Here is a 13601-nt window from a genome sequence, read left to right as displayed (position 1 = left end):
CATAAAACAGATTCTTGTTCTGTTAACTTACTAATTAACTCAAAATTTAAGGTAGTCCAGTAACAATGTTTTTAAACTTAAACCACCTGCCCTTTTTTTAACAGTGTACAGAATAAAAAAAAAAAGAAAAGCACACTACATTTTTGACGTTTATTTGTCCTGTCATCATAATGAAACAAAAGGAAAAAAAAGTGCAGACTCAGTCCTGTGGATAATCCTGCGGTAGTTGCCTCTTGTGGTCACGCTGCCTGTCACTGTCTGCAGTGTTATGTCTTGTGCTGATAGGAGCTGGAGCTCCTTCCACTTTGCTCTTGCTTTTGTTGCAGGTTGTTGATTTATCTGTAGATGTCCTTCAGAGCTAATATTATGGATATTACTGATATTGCAGTAGATGGAAATAACATATATCAAGAGAGCCAACAAATGACGCTGCCATTTAAAAGCTGTATTTGGGTTTACGCGGTGGGAGGAGCCAGAGCAACAGCACGACAGTAGCTGGGCCTCAGGTTGGAACTACGGATGGTTTAATGCATTAAAATATGAACATAAAATATGAACATTTGTTAATGGCTTTTAAAATGTAGTGCTATTAATAATTGATCACATTATGTTTTTTTAATATGTTAGTCTGCCTGGGAAGAATCGGCATAGTCTAGTGGTTTTTACTGCAAAACATAGCCAAGTTCAAGGTACTCTGTCAGGAAGAGACTGATATGGAAAACGACCAATCATAGCCTGTTTTGGTGCAGCGTTTCTGATGGGGATGCGGTTTCTGGCGATTTAGCCAGAAAAACAGAACGTTGTTTTCACTTCCCATCCCATGGGGCAGCACGGTGGTGCAGTGTGTACATCATCAAGGTTCTTTCTGTGCGGCGTTTGCTTGTGCTCTCCGTGTCTGTGTGGGTTTACTGCTTGTACTCTGGTGTCCTCCCACAATCCAAAGACATTAAGGTAGGCTGATTGGACACTCTAAGTTGACCCAGTCCGTCAGGAGCATGGAGCACTTTTCTGCAATTTCTCTTCGGGATCAATGAAGTTATATCTGTCTGTCCATCCGTCCGTCCGTCTGTCCAATAGAAGTCATATTCTTTGTCCTAGTTTAATACAACTTAGTATCAAGTTCCTTTCTATGGGAGAAAACACTGTTTATAGTTAAACCAAAACCTACTGAATGTAAATATCATTTTGGTTAAACACGAGACCATGTCTTCCTGAAATTCAGATTTCGCCTCGCTTCATTCATGCTGTTGTTATTAAGCCATTTGAGATTGAGTTTTTTTTTCTTTGTTCGTTCAAATGTTATTGTAGAGCTCATTTATGCTAAGAATGCAAATATGCGCAAAGAAAAAGTCAAGTAGATAGTCACACCTTAAATGATGTATTTTCACTGATAAACAAGTAGGATAGCAAGGAACAAAGTAAAGTACGCACGTAATTATCGTTGGGGTATATATCTGTTTTTATTATGGCTCATGCATTAAATGCTCACATGTATGTGATATAGATTGTGTAGTGTCGGTAAAGTATTAGGCCCTGCTTGTATGTGACCGTGGCACAAATGCATGGTGCAAATCGGGCAGGGGACACAAATTGGGTAGGGACATACTAATACTTACCGCCAACGTTTTGTGCAAAATCAAGTACTGTGTGAAAGTTTTAGGCATCTAAGCAATTGTTTAAACAGTTGACCTCAGCAGTGAGTTTATCACAATATACATTAGAATAAAGTCGTATTCATAATTCAAATAAACAGAAAAACAATAAAAAGTAACAAGAATTTCTCGGGTCCATATTTTTCCTAGACACCTTCACAGCCGCCACAGAGACTCGTTAATATCATCAATTACATCCATCCATCCATCCATTTTCTAAGCCGCTTCTCCGTCAGGGTCGCGGGGGGGAGCTGGAGCCTATCCCAGCAGTCTTCGGGCGGAAGGCAGGATACACCCTGGACAGGTCGCCAGTCCATCGCAGGGCAGACACACACACAGACACAGACACAGACAGTCACTCACACACTCACACCTAGGGGCAGTTTAGCATGTCCAATTGGCCTGACTGCATGTCTTTGGACTGTGGGAGGAAACCGGAGAACCCGGAGGAAACCCACGCAGACACGGGGAGAACATGCAAACTCCACACAGAGAGGACCCTGGTCACCCGGCTGGGGAATCGAACCCAGGCCTTCCTTGCTGTGAGGCGACAGCGCTACCCACCACGCCACCGTGCCGCCCCATCAATTACATCATGAGCTCAATTTACTGAGCACTGATTGGTCAAACCAGGAGCTGCTTTTTAACTACATATAATACTGGGCTTCCTCGAGGAGAGGCTTGGAGATGGTTACACACACCAACGTCCAGAAAATCACTATATATATATATATATATATATATATATATATATATATATATATATATATATATATATATATATATATATATATATAATTATTATTAATTAATATTCTATAAATTTAGTTTATTCATATATTAACACTTTTCTCAGCAGATAAACACAAACTACACAAATAGATTTTGAAATGTGACTTTCGCACAGTACTGTACATTAGACACTCCATTTTTATGTAGGTGTAGCGTCTGAGGCTGAGAATACCGTGTTAACTGTCGCACCACTACTATTTACACTTGAATAGTGTAGCAAAATGAAAAAACTGTTGACTTTTAAAGGGGAAAAAAAAGTATGAGATGAGTGTTATAATTATCTGAGATAAAACAATCACCCGCTCTCCTGTGTCTGTTGCACTTCACACTGTGCTTTTGTGTACGTTCTATGTGGATTTGCTCACATATATTGAAATAAAAGTTCTACTTGCCTCTTGGACATGCCCTCCTGCCACTGCAGCACGCAACAGTGATTGTGTAGGCCGCTGTGATTGCCTGACAAAGATTGGGCCCTTTGTCATTTTCTGCCAAAAAACACTGATTCAGAGTGGCCTCTGAATCACACTCATCTTCATTAGACAGTAAGACAGTTGTGTGGGGCTGTGTGTGTGTGTTCAACTGTTTCTGTTTGTGTGTGCAGGTCTGTGAGGTCCTGATAAACCCACACATTCTTAAACAGATATTTATACTCTCTCATAGCCAGATGGAGCTGACAGAAGTGTGTATGTGTGTTGGAGACAGCACTGGGGAATGAGGACGTGGGTTGTGCATTTCTGTTCTGCCACTGTTAATTAGCTCTTTAAAATCGTCACTGATTTCATTTTGTTATTAATCCAAAATAATGCTAGGTCACTGTGTTGGATCTCTATGAAATTATGTCCTCATAAAACTACTATATATTCAAAATAATTAAACTTTAATGGAGGTAAACAGATTATAGTGCTCTCCGGGTGTGATGTATCAGAGTGGAGATCTGCACAGGCTTGATTATTAATGCCTGTACCCACCTGCTTCAACCATGTGTCATGCCTGTCTGCGCCCACAAAATCTAGTGCCGTTCTTGCCTGCTCAGGCCTGCTTGACACCTGCCTGTGCCCACCCACTTTGGGTTACGGTCCTTGTCTGCTCCCGCCCACATTTGGTAATCTGCACCACTGCCGTAGAACATCACCACACATCCCCTATGACACAGGGCAAGGTAGCATTCAGCGGAAATGGACAAAATGTAGATATAAATATTTTGTGGGGTTTTTTTGTGCCTATAAGAGGCAGGTTTGCTCACTGATCAGCTGACAACATTGTTGAAACGTGTATAGTTAGCCTACCAACTGCCATTTGTCCTATAGAAGAAGACTCGGGTGCAGGCGTTTCATACTAAACAGCATTAGCTAAGCTAAGGCTGCTGTTGCACTGTTGTGGGTTTGTGTCGGTGCTGACAAAGTTTATCACGAGCTGAGGAAGCTCTGCTGGCAGAGCGAATCAAAAGAAAAAAGACAGCCAACTTTAATAGCAGAGTAGCAGTTTTCACCATCATTCAGAAAATTTCTTTTAAACTTTTCATCACACATGAAGAGTTCATTAAACTAAATGACAGAAGCAAACGGGCAGAGTACCTCCATGACTTGCTATTTAACGAATGGTAGTTGATGCTGTTACCTGTTAAAGTACTTGAGCCAGCTAATGCTTTTTTGACTTTCTCGCACTTGACCTATCTTATGAGATGGTGAGATGCCTTTTAAATGTGAGATTAGCTATTTAAGATTGGTCCGGGTTTGTTTGGGGTTTAGAAAGTAAGGTAGATGTAAAGCAATGGGGATTTTAGAGCGTAACCGTTGGTTATTGTATTGCATTCTTGGAGCAGATTGTGTCTCTAGCTAAAAACTTTTAGGCTATTTTTGGACCAAATGTTTGTGAGCTGGTTTACTTCCCTGTGGGGTATGTTTGTATATTGCTGCCCTAAGTGCACAAATTAGCTTAATTGTAAAAGTGCACATAATGCTACAGGCTTCTTAATAGCAATACCAAACCTACAAGTGTGGGGTTTAAGGCGAGTCGTGTACTGACAACTGTAACATCCGAGCTTTTACGATGGCTGCATCTGTGTGATCTGATGGTCTGGAGAAAAACTAGGTTTGCCTTGTGAGCAGTGAGCAATTGCACATGGCACCACAAAGTGAGTGTTGTCATGTAAGGTGACCATGTGTAGTTGGTCACTTAGGTCACTCACTTTTGATTAGCCACTTGCACCACAAAGCATCTACGTGAACTATTGGCTTGCAAGAAAGTAACACAGAATGAAAACAGATCACTGATGTGATGCTGGATGCAAAGTTAAACCAATTTTCTTGGGGAAAAATGCATTTTTAGTGCATACTGTTGCTGTCTGAGCAAAACCTTCAAAAAATCTTTAAAATGGTAACTTTACAAGAGAAGCAAAAAACATACTTTACTCTTAATGCATCAGAACCAGTGGAACCAGACTTGTTTTCAAGTCATTTTGGGCAGTGTCATTTGGTCCATTTATCATGAAATGTACATACAGTGTAAAGGGTAACGGGCATTTTCAAACATGTCAAAAACTTTAAAATGACAAAAACAGAGATAAAAGGTTCTGTTCTGACAGCATTGATGTTATTTTGTAGAGGTCATATAGCTTTATTATGTTTATCCATAATATAACTACAACCATATTTTTCTCTCCAGGACATTTTCTGCTTGCACCTTGTTGGCTGCCCATTCCCTTTTATAAGCAGATTACTGCCCAAGCCCACCCCACCCTGCAAGCCATAATACCCTCCTGAACTAGCCTGCTACCTGCTGGTGGTTTGCTCGCGATGGCCCTCAAAATGAATCCTGCAAATTATTTCGCAGACCATGCTTGACCCACAAGTAAACCCACACTGTGAAGACCCCAATAGATAGCATATTCAAAAGTGCTACTGAAGCACTCATGTCACTGATACTGTCAGAGAAACCACATGTTCAGAAATGCCAGGACGAGTTGAATCTAGACTGTCATTTCATGCTTAACCACCGATTTCTCCTCTCCTCAGCGGCGGATGTACATGCAGGTGCGGAGTCGAGCCCTAGGGACGGCGCTGACTGCAGAGAGAACTCGGGACCCGTCGTCTCTGGCCAAACTCTCGCTGCGTCCTGCTGACCGCTCACTGGATACGCAGCACTGGATATACAGCCAGGCTCTGTTCAAGAGCAAGGTCAGCTTGATTTGAAGTATTCTCACAAATGCAAAAGCAAGAAAATCCTGTTAACTCTGAACGTTTTAGAGGTTTATGCAACCTCACAAAAACTCAGAGCTGTGCAGTAAGTGTCTGAGTGGTGGAAGTGTAGTTGTTTTGTCTGTCCAGCTCATTTGAGTCTTATGTTGTGGACTGTTAGCTCTAATGGGCATCTATCTTTTTACACATAGACCCCCCTCCCCCAACTCTGCTGTAAATCGTCCTGTCCTTACGTACTTAAATACTTATGAAATGCATCTTTCCTGGAAGAGACATGGTTTAAGGTTTATTACCATAGCATTTCACTGCATCAATACCTTACCTGTTTGATTTCGTCTTAAGTGTCAGAACTGAAGCACCGCTGTGCTAAAAATAGAGCAGAAAAGTATGCTTCTATCTATAGAGCACTATTGAAATTCTAAACTGAAGTACAAGCTGTAATATTGCACACGTCCATATAAGCAGTCTCAGCAAAACCTAAAATACTGCTGAGAACTCTTGCTACAAAATGAACCCAAACCCACTTTGAAAAAATCTTGTTGCACAGATAAACTGTATAAAACCTGGGCTGCACACCAAAGCTGAGAAAATCTAGCCAAAATGTTATTCAGAACTCTTTAGCTGAGTGAAATTTTCTGCTGTCCTGCAGGGGTCTTTGCTTTAAGGTTCTCTATGTGCCTGCAGGTGGGAAAGGGCTGTCTGTCCGTGATTGGTGGAAAGGCATGTGTGGGAGCCAGAGTGGCCTTGTGGGAAGAGCATGGGCGAATACATCAGAGATGGAGTTTGAATGAGAACGGGACAATTTCTCCTCACTTAGATCGCAGCCTAGTACTGGACCGAAGAGGTAACGTTATCTCAACCCTTAAATGGGTTCACCAGCAGGCCCAAAGTCTTATTACACACTCCTATAACGTGAGAATAGCTCAGCCAGTTTATATCGAAGTCCCTGCAGGTACTGAATAACATGCCTTAGTGTGTAACAGGCCTGGGATTTCAATATTTTCTCATTCATTCTCAACCTAATTCACATACTCGATTTCATTATGTGCCATTTTGATCTGTTTTAATTGGGAATTCTGTACATTTTTCATAATTCTCTCATAATTTAATCTTTGAGATATTCGCAAAGTCAGTTTGATGTGAATGCCTACAGCCCAAATCTAGCCAGATTATGAACTGTCTGAAACAACCAGTGAATCTACACATCTTCCAAGGTTTTAGATTTAAAATTTGTAATGGTAAAATACTGGTAAATGCTCAAAAAATGTTTTCTATGTGGAAAATATTTGTATTTTGCCTCACAACACCCTGTAAATGTATCTTAAAACGGTCGTTTTCAGTCAGAAGCTTAGCTCAGAAGTACCATAAAACTGTTTTAGGAATCAGGCAACATATTTCAAACCATTTGATGTAATAATTTGCTGTGATGTAGCTTTTAGAGCAGAGGTCACTAATAGGCAGACTGCGCTCTGAGTCCGGACCCAGACGCTGTCCTATGTGGACCTGGACCTATAACTGATAAACTATGGAGAATTACTTAACTTCGATGTGGTGGTCCTGTTTTAATTGGCGTAGCTTTAGTGGCCCGGGAGACGGACCAATCACATTAGTTGTAAATACGTGATGCTACTCAGCCAATCAGATCTGTGCATTACGATGAGCGCTGAGACTGGAGAGAGGGACGCACACGCAGAGGAGGGACGAGGCGAGAAACAGCAGTCAGAGGGAAGTTATTTCACATTGTGTGATATAAAAAGAGAAAACTGACAAATATTGTTGAAATATGACTGAATTGTACTTTATTTGATTTGATATTCAGTTGTTGGCTTCTTCAGTAAACAGTATATGGCACTGAGTCATAATGCAAGTTAGACAGTATGATGTTCCAGACCTTTGCCTGAGGAAATTTTTGATTAAATACCCGTTTTAGGGGCATTCAGCACTTCAGACGTCTGGTTCCCATCACCACCACTGTGAACAATTCTGACTCCGTACATGAATGACTTTGAATGACTTTGCTTACATCTTAATCTTTTGTCCTTAATTATGCAGAAATTAGAGCAGTGCTGTAATTAGTATGGAATTCCCCTTTCATATTTCTGATGCATGCACTGCCTGATACTGTCCACGTATCAAACTGTCTTGTAACATTTCTAATTGTGTTTCAGGGGGAAATGGAATAGACAGGGACCATCTGATCCTGAGTGAGTTCTGCGCTGATAACACCACTCAGTACTGGGACATAGAGGTGCTTTAGTGGTGAGATTGAGAAGCGATACTGTTTTTCTGAAATGGCGTTGTCACGGTAATGGACTGGACCATCTGAAGCTAAATAGCACTGCCTCCGACAACCAAAAGAGGAACATGTTACAAAATGTCCAGACCAGTGTTCCTCACATCTAATCCGAGAGAGCCACAGCACGTCTGTGTGTTTCTTTTCCGTGTTCCAGCACCTCAAAAACAGATCTAGCACGTCAGGGCTGTGCTTTGGCTGTCCAGAGCCAGACGTCAATAACTCTACTCTAGACTGTGGGCAGTCAATTGTGGCCATTAACAGCTGCAGGTGATCTTTTTCGCTAATGAAAGCAGGGCTTCGAACAAATGCCTGTAGATACCGCAGCCTTCTCTAAACCAGAAGTGAATCCTGTTAGTGTGCTAAACTTTAAAGCCACAAACCAAAACCACTACTTCCTTAGATCTATCACTATTCAATAGCCAATACCTGAGAGGAAATTGAGTTCTGTTACCTATTGTAAGGCAATATAATGAATATGGAGAATGCTTGCTTTTATGTTTTATTCATCCAAGCACATTTGCACTAAGATCCTCACTTAAAGATCAGTGGCCATGTAATGGGGATAGAGCGCCCCCTAAGTACCGATATTGGAAACAGGACATTGTTGTCATATGATGTCATGTAGAAATTCTCCCTTTACTCAGAAGAAAAAAAACAAGCCAAACTACAGATTTTAGCTCCTGCCAGCTTGGGCCATGTAAAGAGGATCCCTTTTCTCCTTTTTAAAGCTGGTCGAATCACTGGATTTATCACTGAACACTGAGTGTATGATATTCAGGAAAAGATGTATGAAATACTGAATGCGCTCTCTAAAGAAAACCATGTACAGTTGAATCAATAAGCTCACTGTTTTTAAAAGATGTGATTAATATTGAAGCTGTGTAATAAATTCAGATGTTCCATTTCACTGAATGTCCACATCATTATTATGTTTACAGTCTTTGAGATGTAGCTGGAATATGCTGTTTAGGCTAGTTTTATTGTCTACGTAAACCATTTTTTGTGGTTTTATGTAGCAGAAAGTCTAAATTTTTTTCCTTTAGCATTTTCTAACATTGATTTTTTTTCATTACTGCACTTTTAAGACTGTATTGTTCCTCGGCTAAGTAGCCCAGGCTGAACACGCCTTATAATTTTAATGTGAGTTGGTGGAACTGAACTGCTGCGGGCTTAATAGATGTACATAGCCTTGTTGTAGGAACAAAACCTTGTATTTCCAAACTGATAACTTTACAGGAGAAGGAAAAAAAAAAAAACATACTTTATTTTAATGTAAGTCAATGGAACCAGACTTTTTTTGTTTCTTTTGGTCCATTCATCATGAAATTTACACAATGTGTAAAGGGCTATAGGAGTTTTCAAATTATGTCAAAAAACAATTAAAATGGAGATATGAGGTTTTCTTCCAACAGCAGCGATATGTAAATTTGACACCACAAAATCAGCCAATTCAAAAACAGGCTGTTTTTGGTTTTGCAGCTTAGTTCCATTCATGAACTGTATAGCCAGAGGAGTGAACAGTATGTTTGGAAAATTCAACATCTACGTACTACAAAATCCTTCATGTACAAAAAAGAATAAATAAAGGACAAAGTTTTTCCACAACATATGGTCCTTTAGGAACGCACAGAACCACAACAGAGTTCTTTATTAAGCATTCAGCCAAAATGAGTCACACTTGCAACTTCCTGATAATTATTTAAAGTGTTTAAGCCTGGTGGAGGTCATGTCAGAGTGGCTGTGAATAGCATGCTCAGATTCTTATTCTCACACAAAGCGAGTCAGAGGTCTGCGTGAGTGAGAAACAGATGGTCAAACTTGAAGCATTTATCAAAACATTAGCTGTTCTGATAATGGTACTGAGAGGATCCTGGCTACACGTCACACCAGCCTGCTGGTATCATCACACAATAGTACACACTGTGTCAGAGTGCGGTGTCCTGTAGGGCTGGCTTCCAGCACAGCATGGTGATTTGCCTGCTCAAACACATCTAGTTCAATGTATCTAATTACCAGGTTCTGTAATTGTGTTTGAGCAGGAAAAACCTCCAGGATGAGAGCTGAAACCTCTTTATTTAAAAAAAGAAGAGTGGATCCTGTTTAGAACTGTCCTTACATCCATCTGGTGACTTCATTTGGTTCGTTTGAGTCTGCAAAGCACGTCTTTTCTGGTCTTGCTTATGACCGATTGTCAAGACAGTACAAATCCACATGTATGTCTGTCTTGAGCACAGTGTGTGACTCTGGGAGAGAGCTGGTCAACAGACTTGCAACAGTCCTTCAGTCCAGAGGCCCAACACCAGGCCCAGTTTGTCTGCGTCCTGCTGCAGTGGCAGTTCACCCACCAGGAGGCGCTCTCTGCTCAGCAGCTGCCTGAGAGCAGGGAGATGAGTTGCAGGGAAGCGTAGACCCTGGAACTGTATCAGAAAAGAATGCAAAAGAGTAAGAAGACCTCCAGATGGATTAGGAGTAGAGCTGCGCAATATCTTTCCTTATTCCTTCATCATTCACAATACTGCTACTCCAGAAGTGCACACTATGCAAATGAGACTAACCAGTCACTTAATGTTTTATTGATTTGTGGGTATCCTGACCAACCACAGGTGTTCTTTGGGCATTTAAACACACCACCACCAGGTCAGTGTTACTGCAGTGCTGAGAATGATCCACCACCCAAATAGTACCTGCTCTGTGAGGGTCCATGGTTTCCTGACCACTGAAGTAAAGGGTAAAGGGGGGCTAACAAAGTATCAGTGAAACAGATGGACTACAGTCTGTAACTGTAGAACTACAAAGTGCAGCTATACAGTAAGTGGAGCTGATCAAATGGACAATAAGCGTAGAAACAAGGATGTGGTCATGGTTATGGCTGATCAGTGTATATAAAAGAAATGTAGACCAGTCATATCAAAGGTTCACTAATGCGTTGTCAACATAGCAGCAGGTACATAGGTGCAATCATAATATATAATAGAATAATTTTCATCCATATCATGCAGTTCTAACTAGAATAGTAAACTACTGAACGAATTCCTGCTTTCAACAAATGTTTTCTATTGTGAGAGCGGCACTTCCTCCTAATATCGTAATCAGGAGACAAATTGCACACTATTCTTCAGAGCTGAGCTGGTTGGCTAATAAACACTGTGCCATGAATTTGTGCTTTCAGGTCTTACCGGTGAGGTTTCCTCTTCATCTACATCCTCCTCGTCATTAACATGTGCTCCCATCATGTGTGTCTCCCTCTTGTTTTTCAGAGAATGCAATACAAATGCCACTAACTCTGTAGCTTCATCCTGAAGGAGAACAAACATGCACAGTTAAGAATTTCTTCTATACGCTGACCAGCTCCTCCTCGTCTGCCTTCTCTGGAAAAGCTACCAAGGTTTTATTCTGACGTCAAAAGTCACAAAGAAATAATGGCAACCTACAAAGGTAAACTTTGCCATAGATCCTTACTGTGTTGTCCTGACTGGGCTCCACTGTGAGAAGAATGTGCTCTTTGAACCTCATACACACCGAGTCCTCCAATGCTGGTAATTTTCCAACTTGAAGAAAACAAATATTTTTAATTATATACTTTTTAGTTACACAATCTTAAAATTCTTTACACAATAAGATGAGTAAAACACTGAAAGGAGAAAATACCACAATCTAAATTTAAAAAAAAATTTTTTGCATTTGCATTTTTTTAGCTGGCGAACGCAGACGGATACCTAACGTGACTGCCAAGAAGTTGCAAACACATCTTTATTTCCTTGCATAAACACTGATGTGAAGGCTAGTAAATCAGGATTTATTTACATAATGCATGCTGGGTAATTCAGTGAGAGAACATCGTGTCATCACACAGTTAAACCAATGAGGCACTACAGAACATTACATAACATGACACAGTATATGTGTATATATATCATAATGATTGCTAGTTTTAGACCGGAATGCCCCTTTAAGAACATCCAGTGAGCTTGCCTTCCTAATATGTACCCCAAAACACTCACCTGGAGCGATGTCCTCTTCCTGCAGCCGGTAAGGAGGGAGCCTGCTGGAGATGAAGTCTCTCCTCATCTCTGAGGAGCGCAGCTCCTGCTGCCCCTGCTCCAGACGCTCCGCTAGACCCCTCAGAAACATACAAACCTGCTTATTTACATCTGAACTCCCGTTTGCAGACTGAAACAATATGAAGAGGGGAACAGAAGGCAAAAGGAAAACGTCAGATGTCTAGTTTGCTTTAAAATCACTTTTTCTTCAGAATGATTCAGCATGAGGGAAACGCAGAGCGGCCACAGCTTAGTACAGGGGTATCTTAAAGTATCTGAAATGAAATAAGTGTGGCTGAGCTCACAGTGAGGAGGCTTCTGGGGAGTCCCTGACGCAGACCGATGTCACTCTTCATGGAGTCGAACAGCAGACTGGGAAACACATCCATTAGGAGGTCACCCCATGACCTGATAAAGAGACAGACATGCACAAATGTACACGATGAACACAGTCTGTAGAGTCTGAGAACATGTAATCAGAGCCTGTGTGTGTTTACGCACGTGTTCTGGTAGGTGCTGAGTGTGAGGTGTGTAGAGTGCTCCACTCCTGCAGGAGTGTTTGCCTGGTGGATGGTTCCTCTGGGGAAGTACAGCAGATCGCCTGCCTGCACACATGCAGTTAAATCCTATATGAACAGAGTCCCATATAAACAATACCTCTAAAGCGCTATTTAGAAAGGATTAGTTTAACATGAGGAGGTGGGGTAATGTTAGTTTTACTGCTGTTTCAGTGAATTTAAACACATTCGAATGCACCGCGTCACTTATTTGTTCCGGCATGGTTTAATATTTTGAGTCCGTCTATCTTTAAGAAACTTTTTTCACAGGACATGATGGTATTTTTACTGATGCATCTGACATGCTCTCACATAAGCACGTCATTTTCTAAAATAACCCAGGGTTATATTCATCTTGTGCGAATCGATGTGTTAGTAAAAATGCAATCATATCCTGTAGAAAAAAACGATTTAGAATAGAGAGACCTGAAGAGGCATTTACTTGTGTTCTCCATGGCTAAAATCAAGCCGATGCATTTAAACGAATTACGAATTTAAATGAAAAAAGGCTGATTTATGTGGTGATGACTGCTGGCTGTGGATTCCCAAGCAAATGGCACAGTGCGTGCACTTAAGACAGGGATGACTAATTAAATGCTGACCATGTTTTCTACTCTCTTCTGAAGTACAAGCAGGATGAAAATCCAGTAGCCGCTCCCATCTCTGTCATTTATACTGAGATTTCTTGTCCTGTGCAAATTAAGACCACAATATTTGAAAATGCCAGCTGTGTTTTACTGTATGAGAAAATTTGCAGATAAATGAACCAAGAGAAATGTCCAAAATGACAAGCACACTGACACATAACACTTTGACTTCCACTGTAAATTAACCGTGCTTTTGCCTTCTTTATTTTGGAAACAAAGTCAGGGCGCTGTGCAAAATGTAAATAAGAACAGAATACAATTATATGCAAAGCGCGGAATGCAGTGGTGTAAAGCGCTGCCACTGGACTCTAGAGCAGTGGAGACGTGTTCTCTGGAGTGACCGATGGATGGACGAGTCTGGGTTTGGCGGTTTCCAGGAGAACGGTACTTGTCTGCCTGCATTGTGCCAAGTGTAAAGTT

General features: G+C 41.1%; 2 protein-coding genes across 2 annotated transcripts in view; one reads left to right on the top strand and one right to left on the bottom strand.

The window, feature by feature from the left end:
* Positions 1-8844, top strand: part of LOC108423798 — a 51626-nt gene extending 42782 nt beyond the window's left edge. Inside the window, exons 20-22 of the mRNA XM_017691380.2 lie at positions 5459-5620; positions 6326-6485; positions 7810-8844. Coding sequence (XP_017546869.2) covers positions 5459-5620; positions 6326-6485; positions 7810-7898 — 411 coding nt within the window. The 3' untranslated portion in view covers positions 7899-8844. The remainder of the gene's footprint in view (positions 1-5458; positions 5621-6325; positions 6486-7809) is intronic.
* Positions 8845-9531: 687 nt separating this feature from the next.
* The window catches only part of riox2 (ribosomal oxygenase 2), a 13126-nt gene continuing 9056 nt past the window's right edge, over positions 9532-13601 (bottom strand). Inside the window, exons 5-10 of the mRNA XM_017691378.2 lie at positions 12479-12582; positions 12283-12385; positions 11939-12107; positions 11397-11485; positions 11114-11233; positions 9532-10354 (exon numbers count right to left, since the gene is read on the bottom strand). Of these exons, the coding sequence (XP_017546867.2) occupies positions 10196-10354; positions 11114-11233; positions 11397-11485; positions 11939-12107; positions 12283-12385; positions 12479-12582 (744 nt within the window). The 3' untranslated portion in view covers positions 9532-10195. The remainder of the gene's footprint in view (positions 10355-11113; positions 11234-11396; positions 11486-11938; positions 12108-12282; positions 12386-12478; positions 12583-13601) is intronic.

This window comes from Pygocentrus nattereri, chromosome 18 (assembly GCF_015220715.1).
Source record: "Pygocentrus nattereri isolate fPygNat1 chromosome 18, fPygNat1.pri, whole genome shotgun sequence".
Taxonomy (NCBI): Eukaryota; Metazoa; Chordata; class Actinopteri; order Characiformes; family Serrasalmidae; genus Pygocentrus; species Pygocentrus nattereri.
The sequence above is the reverse complement of the archived record's forward strand: the minus strand, read 5'-3'. Positions and strand labels throughout refer to the sequence as shown.